Genomic DNA, 18,385 nt, shown 5'->3' with positions numbered 1-18,385 from the left:
GGGGGGGGGCATAAGGATGCTTCCAGAAAGTTGGAAAAAATGTGTTGACTCCAGGGGGGAGTACGTTAAAGACTGACATGTGCAAGTATGTGTTTGGCAATTATGTTTTTTTTTTTTTTAAATCAGTCCCGGTCATATTTGAACCACCTAGTATTTCACGGAGGCACATGGTGGGGTAGTTGGTTGAGGCACTATGCTACAAGCCAGAGGGTCACAGGTTCAAATCCTGATGAAGTCGTTGGATTTTTCAGTTGACCTATCCCTACCAGCAGCACTATGGCCCTGGGGTCAACTCAGAAATGAGAACCAGGAACATTCTAGGGGGTTAAGGGCGGCCAGCGTGTAGGGATGACAATCTTGCCACCATCTATGAGCCAATTATCTAGAAAATGTGGGAACCTACACATCTCACAACCCTGTGGGCCTTCATGGCCTGTTACAGGGGTAGCTTTACTTTTTTTAATATAGTATTTCACAGTAAAAAAGTAAAGCTATCCCTGTAACAGACCGTGAAGGCCCATAGGGTTGTGAGATGTGTAGGTTCCCACATTTTCTAGATAATTGGCTCATAGATGGTGGCAAGATTGTCATCCCTACACGCTGGCCGCCCTTAACCCCCTAGAATATTCCTGGTTCTCATTTCTGAGTTGACCCCAGGGCCATAGTGTGGCTGGAAGGATCAGGTCAATTGAAAAAATCCAATGACCTCATCAGGACTTGTACCCGCGACATTCCAGCTTGTAGCATAGTGCTTCAACCAACAATGCTACTGCATGCCCCCCACATTTCACAGTATTGACATGTATATTAATACAGAATAAAACTTTGATAATCTGTTACAATGCAGGGCAACCATGCTGTGCTCGCTATACAGTAGATGATCAGTGGTACAGGGCTGCTGTTCTTTCTGTAGAGCCCAAAGAAGCTAAACAACTGAAAATCCAGTACGTGGATTATGGGAACATGGAATGCCAATCAACAGACAAGTGAGTACTGTTTATGTTTTATGAATTTCAATTTTTCTTTCAATAAATCTTGAGACTTCCTAGATTAGGATATTTTATCACACACCTCAGCATACCATCAACTGGAGGATTTCATTCACAGCATTTTGGAAGCTTCTGCCATTATAGTCACTGATTGGTTGTGAGTACTCACATGAGGGACAGTAGAAAAGAAACAGCCCAGATGTAGTAATGGTGATATCCCGTAGAACAAACATTCATTTACATAATGCCGTTAATGAAATGTGGCTCTGAACACTATGAAGTATAACTAATACAAATAGGGAAATGTTGCTATAGTATTGTTAGGAACAGAATTCGTGTAAAATGTTTTCCTGGTTTTTAATTTTAACTCACCACACAACATGATGCTCCCCCACTCATGGAGCAGAGCCCTTCTTGAGAAGCCTCCAATTGTGCAGCTACTCAAGAACTTCCCAGCATTTTATGGAACATGAAGGTTCATTACTGTGTTCACAAGAGCCGTCCGCTGATCCCTATTCTAAGCCAGATCAATCCAATCCATACCATCCTATCTCTCTAAGATCCATTTTAATATTGTCCACCCACCTATGCGTTGGTCTTCCCAGTGGTCTCTTTCCTTCTGGCTTCCCCACCAATATCCTATATGCATTCCTGTTCTCCCTCATTCGTGCTACATGCACAAGAGTACAAGTTATGAAGCTCTTCATTATACAGTTTCCTCTAACTTTCTGTCACTTCATCCCTCTTTGATCCAAATATTCTCAACACCTTGTTCTCAAACACCCTCAGTCTTTGTTCCTCCCTTAATGTCAGAGACCAATTTTCACACCCATACAGAACCACAGGCAAAATTATAGTTTTGTATATGCAAATATGTATGTTTTTGGACAGCGGACAAGAAGACAAAAGGTTCTGGACTGAATGGTAGCAAGCATTACCCCAGTTCAGTCTCCTCTTAATTTCCTCCTGAATCAGGTTTTGATTTGTTATCGTCATTCCCAAATATCTGAACTGTGCCACATTTTCAAAACATCTGATAGCTATCCATATGTCATGATTTTGCCCTGCATTTTGGTGATGACACAGCAACATATACTTCATTTTCTCTGTGTTTACTTCTAGATCAACCTCTTTACTTGCATCAGTTAAATTTTGTGTGTTTTTATTTATGGTATCCGTATTATCACCCAGTAGTAATTTCATTCCCACCTGGTTTTCCTGGACCTTCCTAATGGCATATTCTAAAGCAAAGTTGAAAAGTAGTGGTGATAAAGCATCTCCTTGTCTTAGACCATTGTGGATAGGAAATTTATCAGTCAGCTGTTTACCTATACAGACTTTTTTAATTTAAACACATTTTAATCAACTTAACTAGTTTCATATGCTTTCTTGAAGTCTTCAAATAGCTGATGTACCGTCTCATTGTACTCCCATTTTTCCTCCAATGTCTGACAAATGCAAAAGGTCTGATCTGTAGTTGATCTGTTATGTCAAAACCCGCACTGATGATCTCCAATAATTTCATCTATATATGGAGTTAACCTTGAGAGAAGAATATTGGATAAAATTTTGTATGAAGTTGATAGCAGTGATATCTCTCGATAATTACCAGAGTCAGTTTTATCACCCTTCTTGTGAACTGGTACAGTAATAGACTCCTTCCACTGAGTAGGCAATTTTTCCTTATGCCAAATAGAAGTAATTAGATTGTGGATCTTACTATGTAATATTTCACCTCCTGCTTGAATAAGTTCTGCTAGAATTTGATCACTACATGTCAATTTATACCGTTTCCATTTTGCAGTAGCACTTTCAACCTCAAAAGGGCTAGGACCAGGTAGNCCTAGACTCTCTTTGGCAGACATTTTGATGTTCTCTCTAATAGTTTCCCAGGCTTTATTAACATCCATCTCAGTGTCCAAGTTTTCCAAAGCCACAAACCTATTTGAGATTTCAACACAGTACAGCTCTTTACCCTCTACCTCAGTTAATTTCTTGAGATTGAACTTCTCCATAAGAACTCTGTGTGTTGTTTGTTTGCTCACTGCCAATCTTTCCCTAACCTTTGCCGCCACCAGGTAATGGTCAGTATCACAATCTGCTGCCCTGAATGATTGGACATCAAGTATACTTGAGTGCCGTCTCCTATCTATCAAAATATGGTCCATTTGATTATGTATCTTCCAATCATGAGATGTCCAAGTAAATTTATGGATGTTATGATGCGGAAACATTGTACTTTTGACAGTAAGATTTTTCAGTGTGGCATTTTTTATAACTCGTAACTCCATTATCCTTACTAATTTCATGCAAACTCTCATTCCCAATTGTTGTTTTGAAAATGTCTTCCCTTCCTAATTTGGCAATGAAATCTCCTAACACAATTTTCATAGGGTACTTGAGAAATTTATCAAATACATGTTCTAGTTCTTCGTAGAACCTGTCCTTTATGTCAGAAGGTGCGAGCAAGAGTGAAACAAATGTTATGAATGTTGAGGGGTGGGAAGACATGACGATGAGGGACAAGAAACCCAAGGCATACAAATTTACTAAAAATGCAGGGCCACAATTTAACCTTCTACCAGATGCAGAGCCCATGGATTATTTTAGTTTTTTTCAATGATGAGCTTTTGAATAACATTATTATGGAGACAAACAGGTATGCGAGACACAAAATTTTGGAATTTCTGTTATAAGACCTGCAACAATCAACCGGCCATGTGTCCTGTGGAATGTTTCAAAATATAACACTCTCAAGAACTTAAAAAAGTTTTAGTGTAGGTCCTATAGTTTATCGAGTTTTTGTTGTTTGTGTACATAGAAGTGTGACAATTATAAGAAGAAATGATATGCATATATTTTATACTAGAGCAGAAGACAATTTTATCCAGTAAAACACTAAAACCTCTCTCCACACTTCATTGCCATACACCACTACAAGGCAGAGAATTTGTCTTCTTGCACTGTGATGGTAAGTACACATGTACCCACTTTCTGAGCAAGACAGCTTGCTTAGTTGCTCTGCAGGCATTTAAAATCCCTTGGCAACCTGGCTGCAGAAATTTTTCCAAATGCGACAACCGGAAAGGGTTAGAAAGGTGTCTGTTCCCAGTTGTATGTGGACACAGAAATTGGTATCTTCTTCCCAGAGTATTTGGGACTATTGTACATATGAACTCTTGTCCACACATTGTATAAGAATCTTTAATTGAACTGCATCAGTAATATCATCCAACACTACAGAGAAGTACATGAACATATGTCCTGTATCACTTAACTGTATGAACTATCACTGTACATATTTCCAATGCAACATACAGTTCTTCTGGATAAACTTGTTTTCAAATATTGTGTATTTTTTCAGGCACACTGCTCCAGCTGTATCCAACATACACTTTCATAAATTCACTGTACAAAAATAGTTTATTTTGCTTAGCTCTGTTGCATGTCACAAAAAAATCTGCTTGAGTCATTTACTACTGCAGTTTATTTTGCGACACAGACACTTGATATTTTTCAAACTCAACACCAGTTGTTTGGCTTTCCTTATTCTTGCACCCAGAGATAAAGTGGCACAGTATCCTTCATGTTTTAAGTGAAGTGACATTTAAGAAAGAAGCCCTTGAATACAGAGACTTTCACCACAAATTAGCCACAGTGAATACATCCTGGATCTGCAATGTTCTTCCCACTTAGTTAAAACTGTGCTGCCAATTTTCAGTTCTTTCTCACAGTCTTAACTGTTATTGTAGCTATTCACATTTATTAAGTACAGCATATTTACACTGCTACATCATCTTCGATAGCTACTGATTCTGAACCACTTCACCAAACAAATGGTTTCAGCAACCAGCATCTAAAATTCTTGCTCTCACCTTAAACAAAGGACTACTACCCTGTCTCCAATTCATCCATTAACCACTGACTGTGGACTTTTGATAACTAATAAGTGAAGTTTCACTGCATATGGAGTGCAACACTGCTTGCAGGAAGGTGTGGTAAGCAGTGTATCATAAAGGCGCTACTTGTGCAGTCACAGTAACATACTGTTGTTCAGATATCAAAATGTTGCCACCTCATGCTGTAGTGCATGTCACACTAGCCATTTAACTTAACACTTTAGCCTGGCTCCTTTTTTATTTTAAAATCAATATGTAAATATATATTAAAAACAAGGTTCTTACACAAGCTCTGATAGTCAGAGCAACTGGTCCCTGGTTTAGAGAGAACACTTCATTGTGCATTAAGATTAGCATGAATATTTACATGAATTCATGCCATGTTTATCCTGTTTTCCTTGTTAGCATTCCTAATAGTTATAACTGCAACCCAGAAATACATTTTTCCAATGTTAAAATTTAGGGTACACATACTGAAGCCTGAGTGGACAATTGTGCCAGTGCAGGGTATTCATTGTCGGATGTGGCATATTCAGAGACCAAATGACTGGGATCCAAAAGTACTCTTCCCAAAGTTGGCAGAATGTCTCTCTCATCCACCACTATTAGCCAAGATAAAGGTAACAATTGTTCATTTTCTTCATAATGCTGGCAGAATGAAGCAGGTAACTCGCTTGTAGTACATGAGAGCTAAGTTAACCTCAAGATGGGGAGTCCAGAAGGTGATAGTTGTTCAACTGGTCAATAAATTCACAGCATTTTGTAGAATGTGTAGGTTCATTATGGTATTCACAGAAGCTAGCACTGGATCCTATCCTGGTCCAAATGAATCAAGTCCACATTTTTGTTCTGTGTTTCTGTAAGACCTGCCATCTAACCTAGGTATTACAAATAGTCTCTTCCATTGTTTCTAAAAGGTAAAATTGCACCATGCCATGAAGATGTACATGAGTGGTGAGCTTCATACCACAGCTGCCTTACCCCCAGGGAATGAGCTCCTGGTACACTGCGGAAGAAAAGTCTGGGAGAACCTCAGAGCAATCTGGACACTGGGGAATATAAAAATTTCTTGTCCCTGCTGGGAACTGAACTCCAAGCCATCCAGCCCATAGCCAGTTGCCAAACCGACTGAGCTATCCCAGTTCCCTTCCATTTAGAGCTGTCAACTAATACAGGGTGATCCAGAAGTCTCATTTCATCAGTCTTTTTTGTTTGCTTCAGACTAATCATGAAATATGCACAATATTGAAGACAATAGCAATAGCTCCTACTAAAGCCAATATACGACTTCTAGTTAACAAGTTCAAGGTAACACAAAGCGCGCTCTATGAGAAACATTCAGGTAGACTTCTGAGGAAGTAGGACATGTTCAGCAAGCAGTTGAGCAACGCCCACATGCATCAGTTCGCCACTTAAGTAACCAACTTGACATTCCAAGGACAACCGTTTGAAGAGTTTGGCATTTAAACTTAAGAAACGAGTGCATCATCTTCAAGTGTGTCACTACCCCAGTAACACTTTCTGGAGCACATGGATAGCCAGAGCTGCACCGAAACATTGGGTGCCACACTTGACACCATTAGACTTCTTTGCCTGGGGCTTCATTCAGTCTAAGGTGTACAGAAAAAAGGTTTCTGATCTTCATGACCTGTGACAACACATTTACAAAGCATCACAAGCACTGGCACCCAACAGGCTTCATGATTTTTTCACAGCTACTGTGGTATGTTGGGAATAGTCTCTTGAAATGGAAGGGGGACAAGTTGAGCTGTACTGAATATGTTACACAACAGTGGCACCAATAACATATTTAACATTCATTAACTTTGGCGAAGCCATTCTGTAAAGTGGATCAGGACTTTCGGATCACCCTGCATTTTGTAATCCATCTCATCCTTCATTTGATCCTCCTTCGGGAGCTTAATTTTTCACAAGGGCATCCCAAAGGATGAGATGCCCTTGTAGTGGGGGGCACGCAGTAGCATAGTTGATCGAGGCACTATGCTACAAGCCGGAAGGTCGTGGGTTCGAGTTCCAATGAAGTGGATTTTTTCAATGGACCTAATACTTCCAGCAACACTATGACCCTGGGGTCGACTCAGCCTCTAACAGAAATGAGTACCAGGAATATTCTTGGGGGTAAAGGGCGGCCGGCGTGTAAGGCTGACAACCTTACCGCCATCTATGAGCCAGTTGTCTAGAAAATGTGAGAACCTCAACATCTCACAACCCTATGGGCCTCCACAGCCTGTTACAGGGATACCTTTACTTTTTTTTTTTTCCTGCCCTTGTTGTATGGAAAACTGACCTGTAGCATCATATGCAACCAACAGACATTTCAGAGGAAATTTACTATTTCATAAAGTTACTTCAAAAACAAAGTTGGTGTTTATCTGCTACACATTAGTTCTCCCAGTTACTGTTGTAGTGATATGTGACTGTGTTACAATACCTCCAAAGTCTGTCGCCCAACAATTCATTCTCTTTCATAACATGCAGAAATTAAAGTTAGAATGTGTTGTTTTGACTTTGAAACAGAAAATGGAAATATTAAGAGACTAGAGAATAGTGAATAGTGAAAATTTAGTTCTGTATCCCCACACATGCAAGATAACGGGGAGTATGCTGTAAACACAGTGATTAAAAATAGAGAACATTACACCATTGAAGTTCTAGAAAATCATATTTTGCATGCACGTATTTTCTAACTATGGAGAGTATTTGCTTTTCTAATTATGTTCTTTCATCTTGTGTGTTGCAATTTATAGGCTGAGGAGCCATTGTTGCAAGTGGAGTTGTTCACAAGTGATGGATCCAGATTAATATTACAGCCTCTAGTGGATGCAGGACTGCTTATAGTAGAGAAGGAAGAATAGTCAAGTGTGATACAGTTTAGTGCATTATTCCTTTTATTACAGTATACTTCTTATGGTTGTACACAGTTATACTGGATATTCCATTTTTGTATCGAAGCTGAATCATGAGAGTAACATCTGCTTCCCTTTATGTCATTTAAACTCGCTGTTTCACTAAAACTGGTGTTAGAAGCAGTATTATATAATTAATTCCTTCGGCTCAGTGGGCCATGACAGATAAGGGTCTAATTTAGAATACCATATGGAACAGCACTTAATACTATAGATTTACATTTGTCAGTTGTGGTTCCATCCAGTTTCATATCATCTTACACAAAATTATATGATTTCTGTTCTTGCTCTTAAGCTTCCAGCATCTATTTTCAAATTATTTCATTGTGTATTTTAGATTACATGCCACAGAATACCACTAATATAACTTTAAAACAGTGGTGGAACAAAGGATAAGTTTTCTGTTTTACCGCTGTGTGCTCTTGGCAATTTGTTCTTTCAGAACAAGAATACTTTGACGTTGTTCAGGTGGTAGCATTGCTATCTGTTCATCTGACAACTGCAAGACTTGCATGATGAGTGCTGCCTGAAAAACAAAATACATTCTTTATTATATTTTGATTTTTGTGTTGTAAAAGCATTCAGATTAGGTAATCTGTTGTAGGGATCAAACCACTGTTACTTCTCAAGCGACACGATGTTCATTGTGGAATATTAAAACGTTTTGTGACATTTTGTATTTCCTCTGAATGACTAATTTACAATTTCCAGATAAAAATAGAACATCATATGTATATAAAGGGTATACCAACAATTTCATTGGACTGTTCAGTTCACTCTTTCTATAAATACAATGATAAAAAATCCTCAGGTACATTGTTGCTGTCCCAAATTTCTCATGCATAACAAGCACATATTTACCTTCTCTTGATCTGAAGCACCACTGCCAGCACTGATGGGAGACATAGTTGAAGCACCTGCAGGACGGGGACCTAGTGCGGCTGGTATTCCAGGCTGAGGTGGGCGAGAAACTGCTACTGGCACTGGAGTAGCACCTAAAGATAATCATAGGGATCATGACTTGCAACTTGAGTCAGATTACCCTATTATACTTTCTGCAGAGAGTGAAAACAATAACATGTATTTGTCCTGTGAGTAAGAAATGTAGTCTTGCCTTAGATAAATTACTGCAGCCATAATCTTAAGGCATTTATATATTCTGCTTGTCATCACAGATACACAAATCTACTGAAAGCCGAAAACAATGACTGGTATGTGACGTTTATTGCCAGTCTAATCAATATGCATGAATATACTTCTTGACAGCAGTCATACTTCAGCAGTGCTCTTTTAGTGCATAATTCAGATTCAGTATATTGATTCATATATTGTATAAGGATAATGGACAGAAATGCATACCAGTTCGTGGATCGACTCTCTCTCTTGGATCACGCGGTGGAAACCGATCTACAGATGCTCCTCGAGGATCACGAGGAAAGCTGAAAAGATCATATATTTTGCATTCTGCGAGGAGTACAAGATAAGTGTCTTTAAAAGCTGTGGCTACTGTACATCAAGATAAACATTATTCTATGCACACTGTTACTCTTATCAAGTACTTTCTTCTTTTCATAAATCCAAAAACTCTTTCTATCAATAATCAGTAAGCTAAGTATTTATATGGTTCTTACGGTAGAATTGTATCACTTCAATATTCTGCTATTTGAGATTAGTAAAATTCACATTCAGATTAATTCTTTAATTTAACCATTTCCTCTCTTAAGTGCCTCAGTCTAAGATTTCTACTCCTGGTCACAGCATCCAAAAGTGCCCACAAAATATCCTGCCAGCTGTTTAGTGAGTAATATAGTGTCTGGTAGAGAGAGGAAACAGTAGGCTGCTTCCTGCAGTATCAGAAGGGGCTGCAAGTAGAAAAGTAGTGAATAATCCAAAATGCCACACTTGTGAGCATGCATGTGTTAAAGTGTTGTGAGTACTGAAATTTTAATTAAAGTATGTAGTTTTAAAAAAGTTATTGCACACATGCTGGAGAAGTGGAATGCTTATAGGGTTTTCGTGGGAACGTCAGAAGAGACCACTACAAGGACCTAGACGTGGGTGGGAAGACACAGTTTTCAGGTTGGGGTGGTGTGGACTGGATTAATATGGCCAAGGAGGGCTCTTATGAACATGGTAATGAACCTTTGGGGTCTGTAAAATCTTGGGGAATTCTTGATTAGCCAAGACACTCGGCACCCCCCCCCCCTTTTTTTTGCTAGTGGGGTGGAGCTAAGTCCTGTGTACTGTGGCCACTTCTGGCCTATTGTACCAGCCCCAGATGATAGGTGAGGGTGATTGTGGAGCAATTGGTGGAATGAAGATTGGCAGGGGAAACTGAAGTACTTTGAGAAAACCTGCCCCAGCGCCACTTTGTTCACAAACCCAGACTGCCGCAGTGGCAAGCCAATGACTAATTGCTTGAGCTATAGCACGGCCTACTCTTGACCTTGATACTAGAAGATGTGTGGTCAGCTTCACGCCCCAGCTGCTTTACCCCCCCCTTTCCCGGGGAAAGATCCCCAGGACCCAAAGCTGGTCTAAATGCTGTGGAGAAGAGGAAAGTCCCTTGCCCCAGCCCATAGCCCATTGCTATACCGACTGAGCTATCCAAGCTTCAGGTGTGATAAGGAGACCATGGTCACTGTTGAATATGTAAATGTGCATATGGTGTCTGATTAATCTGTAAGATTTACAGAAAAACTGTACTAAACATGTATTATCCTTTTTTCTACAAAGCTTGTTTGAAAAATTGTTTGCTCAAATACTTATTGAGCTTGAGATATGTGTGCAGGTCTATACGTAGTCACTAAACTGTATGATCTATATAAAAACTGATGGAGTACAACCCTTCATAAACTTCTCTAAAATCAAATTTCATAAAAAATCTGTTCAGTAGTTCTCAAGTTGTTCCATACATACAAAGAGATGAACAGGCTAAGTGCTCTACAGTGCTGTGAACAAGCCCAAAGAGGCACATAGATAATCTGTGCACAGATAATCAAGAGTATATTATAGATATCTTAAGTGAATAACAAATTGTAAATAGAAAATTTACCTGTATCTGCACAAGCATTTTAATGTGTGAAGATAACCTTAAATTTAAAATCAGCAAAACAAGATTATATTGTAACATGCCACAAGGCATTCTGTAATTGTGAACAACCAACCTTTCGGCTGAATCCACAAGTTGGGGGCTGCAACAGACAACACACATTATGTACAAATAAATGACCACAATGAATGTTGAATTATCCAAACATCATAACTTGAGCAAGATCAATTACTTACTGCTCTGGAAGAAAATTCTCACGTAGATCTCGTGGAGCGGCTTGAGGAGCAGGTACTGGGGCAACTGGTGGCACTCTCAGATCTTGGTCACCCATGCGAGACAGACGTGGATCCACTGGTCGTAAGTCCACATCCGGTGCCACAAATGTAGGGGTTTGGTTTTGCCCCACTGGAGGAACAGGAGCTGCTCTCGGAGCTCCTGGCACTGTGCTAGGTCCTGTCCATCCCTCTTCCCGTGGTGCAGCAGCTGGAGGAACTGGCACAGGAGTTGGTTTTGCTACTGGAGGCTTTTCCACAGGTAGCAGAGGGGTTGGTATTGGATTAGCTTTATGTAGCATACCCTGAAACGTTGAGGGTGAGAAATCATAAAGAAAGGGAAGACAACACCATTCAAAATAATGTTAATATTTTTAGTACTGAAAGATATAAATATAGGAATTGTAATATTCATTGAAATTAAGTTCACACACTTTATGGCAGTAAGGGTACACTATTATAGCTAGTCTCTTCCTCATAAATGGAATGTCATCTATATAAATAAAAATGTAAATGTTTGTTTGTTACCCCTCGAAATCTCCGAAAGTTCTTCACCGTTGCTTTGAAAGTTTGACACAACGTTGTATTCGAATACGCGCGTTTTTATATACCCATTATATAGATGTCACACCTGTGACAGGTAAAAACATGCATCTTTTGAAAACCGGAATTTGAATTTGGAATTCAGAAGTCACCCCTATGGAAATGCTAGAACAGACCGTTGCATAGGAAGTAACAATAGCGATAGTGTATTGAATCTCCATGGTTACGATGAATACACGGAGTGTTCCCACAGAGACAACACAATAACAATGGGTCGTTGCATAGGAATCGCGGAATCAACAAAGCAGCATTTCCGGGGTTATGACAAGGGCTCATTTGCATAGCAGCGGCCGAGGGTATTAAAGGGGGTTGAATTCATTCGCCCAGTCAGTCTTGGAATAGCTGCCGCTGAAGAAGGTTGGAACCTAGACGCCAAGAGATACAGAAGTATTGGCCAAGACATTGTGTAACCAGTAACTCTAATACTGCAAGTGGCAATAATTGTAAAGTGTGCAGGTGAATTACAATAAAGATTCACTATAATTAATATGGCATAAAGTTATTTGTAGCATGACATACCCAAACACGCTACATGCATTACTGACACGTGCAACACGTCACATCCACATTGGAATTGAGCTGTGTCGTTTACCATAGCGTTCATTTCGTGAGTATAGTTTATTTTTTTCTTCTTTCATTGTTTTTCATTTCGTTTTCTTAACTGTTTTCCTTATTTTTCAGAGCAATTGGCGGTGGGATTGAGCTGTGTCAATTGATCTGCGTTTGAATTGAAATATTTCATTAGACTGAGCCACAGCAACATGTGGCTGGGTACAGCTAGTCTTTTTATAAATTAATGTACAAGCCAGAGGGTCACAGGTTCAAGTCCCGATAAGGTCATTGGATTTTTTCAATTGACATTATCCTTCCAGCTGCACTATGACCCTGGGGTCGACTCAGCCTCTAACAGAAATTAGTACCAGGAATATTCTTGGGGGTAAAGGGCAGCCGGCACATAGGGCTGACAACCTCACCACCGCCTATGCGCCGATTGTCTAGAAAATGTGAGAGCCTCAACATCTCACAGCCCTATGGGCCACCACGGCCTGTTACAGGGATACCTTTATTTTTACTTTACAGACAGTTTTGCTTCAGTAACCAGTGAAACAAATTACCACAGCTGCATGGGGATCCACAATCCTCATGACCACTTGTGCCTGTAGCAAAGCATATGCAAGCTGTGGATTCTGTAACAACATGGCACGAGCCTCGCTGGGATTATTCTGTACACAAAGTTTCATTTGTTTCATAAGTTCAAACATCTGTTCTGGTGGCAACGAAGCCACAGCCTTGCTGATTGCCTCAGGTGCTTTATCAGCTTGCACTGCCTCACCATATGGATTTTCCACAACTGGTCCCTGTAACAAACCTGTAAAAATCAAAGTAGTGTTACAATTAAATAAAAACACAACTTTTAATCAGTATCACCACAAAGTAAAATGTAACACAAGCTAATAAACAACAAATCAATAAAGACAATTACAATTCATCCTCCTGTATCTAACTCTGCAGCCTGTAGTCCGCAAGTGAACTGTACTAACCAAGCGACCGCCACTTGTTGGTGAAGTTAATGCCAATAGAGGGTATCATGTGGTCTACACAACGGATCCCCATGGTCGTTAATTTCGGTTTTCTAGACCAGAGCCCCTATTTCCTTGAAATAACTCCTCAATTATCCTCACAAGACTGAGTGGACCCCATTCCAGACCCACTACAACTCAGAAAATCTGGTAGCGCTGGTAATCGAACCTGGAACCTCTGGATTTGTAGGCAGGAACTCTGACCACTAGACCACAGAGGCGGTCCCTCCTGTGTCTATAGCTACATAATTCAAGCACACAATATAGCTTTTACCATAGTATACCTAATGTTCTGGCATTCATGAACAGTGTCTTATCCAGTCTTTAAGAGAGAGAGTGTGCATGCATCTAAAACTCACACCTACAGACTCTTCATGATTCTTTGATGAATACTGACATGATAGTGTCCCTTGATAAAATATAACTGAGGGCATAACTTTCATGTGAAAATGCAATGTGACAACAAAGTACAGACATTCACACACACTGACTCCATGATTCCTTAATAAAACACTGAAACAAAAAATGTCCCTTAATAAAATTTTGGCTGACATAATTTTCAGATAAAATATGATTATGGGAAACACACTGCATTTTTAATCTTTGCAACTTTACTCATGTTTCCAGCAATAATTATGCATTGGTCAAACAAAATATCATGAACGGACACTTCATCTCAAAGGTCATCAAAGAAGTGAGAGGCAGAGTCCTTCGACATCATATATATAAAAAGAATTTCTAAAAATCACATTGGTTGAAAATTCCAAATTAACACCTCTAATGTTAAACATAAGCAAGAGTGGAAAGGCATACTTCAAGCCAGTACATATATTTTCCAAATGTATTTGCTGGGGTTTTCATGTACCTCATTCATTTTGATCTTCATTTATCGCAAACATAAATGTACTGTGTAAGATGTGAGGTTTTCACAGCAGTGACTATGAAGAAAGCCATCTTCTGGGATGTGGTGCCATGTAGATATTGTATTAACTGACGTTTCAGAGGAACATATCGCCTCCATCTTCGGGGTAGAATAAAAAAGAAGGAAAATCCGCGAGCAAGGAACCAGCATGAGCAGGTTAGCAGCACCTACACAGCGCCACATCACAGGAGACAGCTTTCTTCATAAATATGCTGTTACATAATTAAAAGACACATATCACTCCGCACAATCATCTGTCATCTCAATAAATATTTACAATAAAAATTTTTTCCAATAAAAGTTTTACATTTTAATGAAATATATATATCACATCATGTACTGTTAGTTCCTCGGAACTCTAGCCACGGTAGAGGGGTCATACCATCTCTCACAGGGCTGGTGGGGGCAGTCTTTATCAGCTTACGTCAGGGTGGGTACTACCAGTTTGGAATGTAGCATCTTGGAGTGTAGTCAGGTGTACAGTATGTTGTGTTGCTTGTTAGTTGATCTCTGTAGGCAATGTTTTCCGCTCAGGAAGTAGCTCTGAACGTACAGCTTCGCATGCTCCACAACAGCATTTACCTTTCTGCATGGCTAAAGTTACAAGGTACTAACTATACCAATATTTGGTACAATGAGCCACTTTTTTTAAAACATTCATAAAATCTGACCTACTTATCATGTAAAGATTATACTGGACCTGTACAAACCAAAAATTAAATTATTCCAGCAACTTTTACTGCAAACCAAAATTTCATCAAACATGAACATAGTTTCCGAGACAAAGCATGGATGGATGAATGGACAGACACAACATAGCCTTAATATGCATTTGGTTTAAATATGCCTTCCAAAAACAACTTACTTTGCATTTCCATGCGGGATTTCTCTGTGCAGGCATTGTCCACACGTAGTGTTCGTCCACCAATTTCATATCCATTTAAATTTCTCATTGCACTTAAAGCTGTCTCCTGATCCTTGTACTCGCAGAAACCATAACCTTTAGGCTTGCCAGTTTCACGATCATACACTAACCTGGAAAGATATAAATATCTTTTGTAAGACTTCATCAGTTATTCAATTCTATGCCATCATCTCGAACACTACTGTGATTTCACAAGGTTCTATCAAAAAACCCTTTCTCAGATTTCATGAACTTCCATGGAATAAATTAGGTCATAAATCACAAGGTGCACATTACGCAAATAATGTGTTTGGGAAAATTACTTGCAGACAAGAAATGACTATTAATACTGTAAAAACTTTTCATTCACAGTTTCAGAAAGCAGCATTCACTGCATTTTGTGTGAATTCCCGGTAAACATCGAGAAGCAAAATAATCAAAATATCGTTCACTTCCATGATGCTCATACCAAAGCCTGAAATGGCATCTGTAGGAAATTGTGCAAAAGTCACAAAAACATTAAAAATTATACCAAAACAGGTTACTTAAGCCAGTGCTGCAAATGAACCTATATGAGTATATTCTTATACATGCACATTGTAGCCATCGTTGAGCTTCTTATGAACTGTTCAGCTATTATGAAAGAAGAAACAGTCATTCCTGCCATCATTTTGGGCCAGAAGATTCAGACTGCTAACAGCACTGAAAACCCAACAGCCTTTGCACATTAAAAATGAAATCTGCCAGGTTACAGCAGATGCTAACAATGTTCTCATTCCTGGCACCTTACATGCTTAAGTTCTTTCTAGGAAATAGGGCAAACTTTTCTTTGGATATGTTCCTTCACATCAATTTTCTGTGCAAGGCATGTACATGAACAATTATTTCAATGTGTACCTCACACACAGGATTTTGACAAAGGAAATGACATGAGGGAATGAATGACTACTTTCTGCACATGTGAAATACAGCAAGGGTTCAGGCAATATGCAGTTCAAGATAATGTTCAGCCAATATATCCTGCATAAGCTAACTTCACAGTAGCTGTGCAGCAAAACTGAAGAGAAATTGTAATATGCATTATGCCATCTTGTCCACCAGAAGAACACAATGATTTTCTGGAAACCCAAAAAATGATCACTCTGTATATTGATTTGGTAATAAACATACTCTTGAGTATTTTGAAATTTTTTGAAGTTACTGTAAAACTGCTATGTAATTGTTAATAATATTCAAGCATGTAACTTAAGTCTACTGTACTGTAATCTGTTTCTGGGAAATATTTTCCAACTGTATTGTACTCCTAAGTAATTTTAATGTGATATTGACTTTTCTTACATCCTGCTTACTAGGACCTGTTGGATGCATCTTTGTTTGCTTTTATATACGAGTATATATATCTGAATGGAGTTCATGGAGGTAGGCCTAGGCCCACTGGGGCTGTAGTGCCAAGGAAAAAAAAAATATATATATATCATAAGTGTGAAATCACTGTTTTTAATAAATATTTTTATTCAATCTGTATTTCAATTCCAAACCATTCTACTGACTGCTAAGTAGGTTACTTCATCTTAAGGCCATGCCATAGCTCAGGCAGTTAGTCACTGGCTTCCCACCACAGTGGCCAATGTTCAATCCCAGGTCAGGTCATGTGGGATTAGTGGAAAACAAAGTGGTGCTGGGGCAACTTTCCTCCAAGTACTTCGGTTTCCCTTGCCAATCCTCACTCCACCTAATGCTCAATACTCACCTATGATCTGGAGCTCACACAACAGGCCCATTAGTGGCCTACATTCAAAGTGGACTCAGTCTCACCCCAACCAAAGAAATATAAAAAAAAAAGACTTCATTATTACATTACCCAAATATAAAATGTACAAGTGGAAAGAAAAATTTCCAACTATGCACTCACACAACAGGCCCATTAGTGGCCTACATTCAAAGTGGACTCAGTCTCACCCCAACCAAAGAAATATAAAAAAAAAAGACTTCATTATTACATTACCCAAATATAAAATGTACAGGTGGAAAAGAAAAATTTCCAACTATGCACTCATGCATTAATTCGTTCAGTGTTCTTTATTGTGTAAACTACATCCTGCTTATGTTAAAAAGTCTGTTACATACTTGAATGACAATACTGGCCCAACCTCACTAAATATATCCTTCAGCTTCTCCTCTGTAGCTTCATAAGGAATATTTCCCACTGAAATAAAAATATTTTTTTTACTAAGGCGCTCCGCATAGCGGTTACCTAAAATAAGGTTATGCACACAATATTGGTATGTACACACTTTGTGTATACACATATTATTTTCACTTCAAGCTCACCAAAAACTGATCGTAAAGATTTGTCCATTAAACTCTGATCCGTCATTTTCGTACAGTCTGTTGAATTTAAACCGAAGTAAACGAAACAAGCACAATTAAACCTTTCTCTGCAATCGAAGACTATCAAAGCGATCAAAGCGACCAAAGCGTACAGGATTCTCTGATTGGCTCACACTAGCGCGATTCGATTAATTGCGATAGGTTTATTATGATCGATTCCTTACATTTCCGGACAATCTAGTTCATGTAGGTGCGTAGAGATGGCAGTTCTGAGATCTTCTAGGTTTTACTTTATTTCTCGAGATATTTCAGTTGTTTTCTGAAATCAACCCAGTATATTTTCAACGTCACTGAATTACATATAAAAAGGTTAAACAGTTATCAAACAAAATGAAACTTTTTTTATTATGAAAGGCCTTGCCACTTGCATCGATTACACTTGGTACCGCTGCTACATCTAGGAAGCAGGTGGCCAACTTGCTCGAACAAAGAATATGTGTTGTGGGGGAGGTATTGTGCAGACCGTGCAGACGATTTGACAGAACATGGGACCGCGTTGGACACAGGTAAATAAAGAGATGACATTAAACATGTTTTAAAGAAGTGCGTGTTGTGATTTTGTTTAAAGAGCATGAATAAGAAATACGTATGATTTTATAAGTGTTTTCGTCTAAATTGGTTGCATTTAATTTCTTTCGAAGAATGCCCTATTTTTCGAACAAACGTTACGGTTGCTTACCCGAACTGGGATATGATTTGATTCATATTCATTAGGGTATTCATACAGAAAAACACTGCTGTTCAGAATGAGAATGTAGGAGATATTCACAGTCTCTGAATGCATCATCATCATCATCAGTAATCTGTCAGACGACAGGTCCACAGTCTCTTCCAAAACAATTCCTC

General features: G+C 39.0%; 3 protein-coding genes across 5 annotated transcripts in view; 2 read left to right on the top strand and 1 right to left on the bottom strand.

The window, feature by feature from the left end:
• LOC111864288 (RING finger protein 17) overlaps positions 1-8,136 on the top strand; it is a 145,090-nt gene extending 136,954 nt beyond the window's left edge. Inside the window, exons 30-32 of the mRNA XM_023851424.2 lie at positions 848-986; positions 5,352-5,508; positions 7,657-8,136. Of these exons, the coding sequence (XP_023707192.1) occupies positions 848-986; positions 5,352-5,508; positions 7,657-7,764 (404 nt within the window). The 3' untranslated portion in view covers positions 7,765-8,136. The remainder of the gene's footprint in view (positions 1-847; positions 987-5,351; positions 5,509-7,656) is intronic.
• On the bottom strand, positions 7,801-17,628 carry LOC111864289 (cleavage stimulation factor subunit 2). 3 transcript variants are annotated; one of them, XM_023851425.2, is made up of 9 exons: positions 17,480-17,628; positions 17,276-17,354; positions 15,110-15,279; positions 12,858-13,111; positions 11,104-11,444; positions 10,983-11,009; positions 9,175-9,254; positions 8,677-8,810; positions 7,801-8,341 (listed from the first exon to the last, which is right to left on the bottom strand). In XM_023851425.2, the coding sequence occupies exons 1-9, from the start codon at positions 17,523-17,525 to the stop codon at positions 8,222-8,224; spliced, it is 1,251 nt and encodes a 416-aa protein (XP_023707193.1). In that variant the 5' UTR covers positions 17,526-17,628; the 3' UTR covers positions 7,801-8,221. The 3 variants fall into 3 exon arrangements, with proteins under 3 accessions (XP_023707193.1, XP_023707194.1, XP_023707195.1); XM_023851426.2 differs by lacking the exon at positions 10,983-11,009; XM_023851427.2 differs by lacking the exon at positions 17,276-17,354.
• Positions 17,629-17,905: 277 nt separating this feature from the next.
• LOC111864261 (putative homeodomain transcription factor) overlaps positions 17,906-18,385 on the top strand; it is a 41,249-nt gene continuing 40,769 nt past the window's right edge. Inside the window, exon 1 of the mRNA XM_023851369.2 lies at positions 17,906-18,045. The gene's annotated coding sequence lies outside the window, so the exon portion shown is untranslated. The remainder of the gene's footprint in view (positions 18,046-18,385) is intronic.

The sequence above is a fragment of the Cryptotermes secundus genome, unplaced genomic scaffold (genome assembly GCF_002891405.2).
Source record: "Cryptotermes secundus unplaced genomic scaffold, Csec_1.0 scaffold33, whole genome shotgun sequence".
Lineage (NCBI taxonomy): Eukaryota > Metazoa > Arthropoda > Insecta > Blattodea > Kalotermitidae > Cryptotermes > Cryptotermes secundus.
Note: the sequence above shows the minus strand (reverse complement) of the source record. Positions and strands in the feature narration are given on the sequence as shown.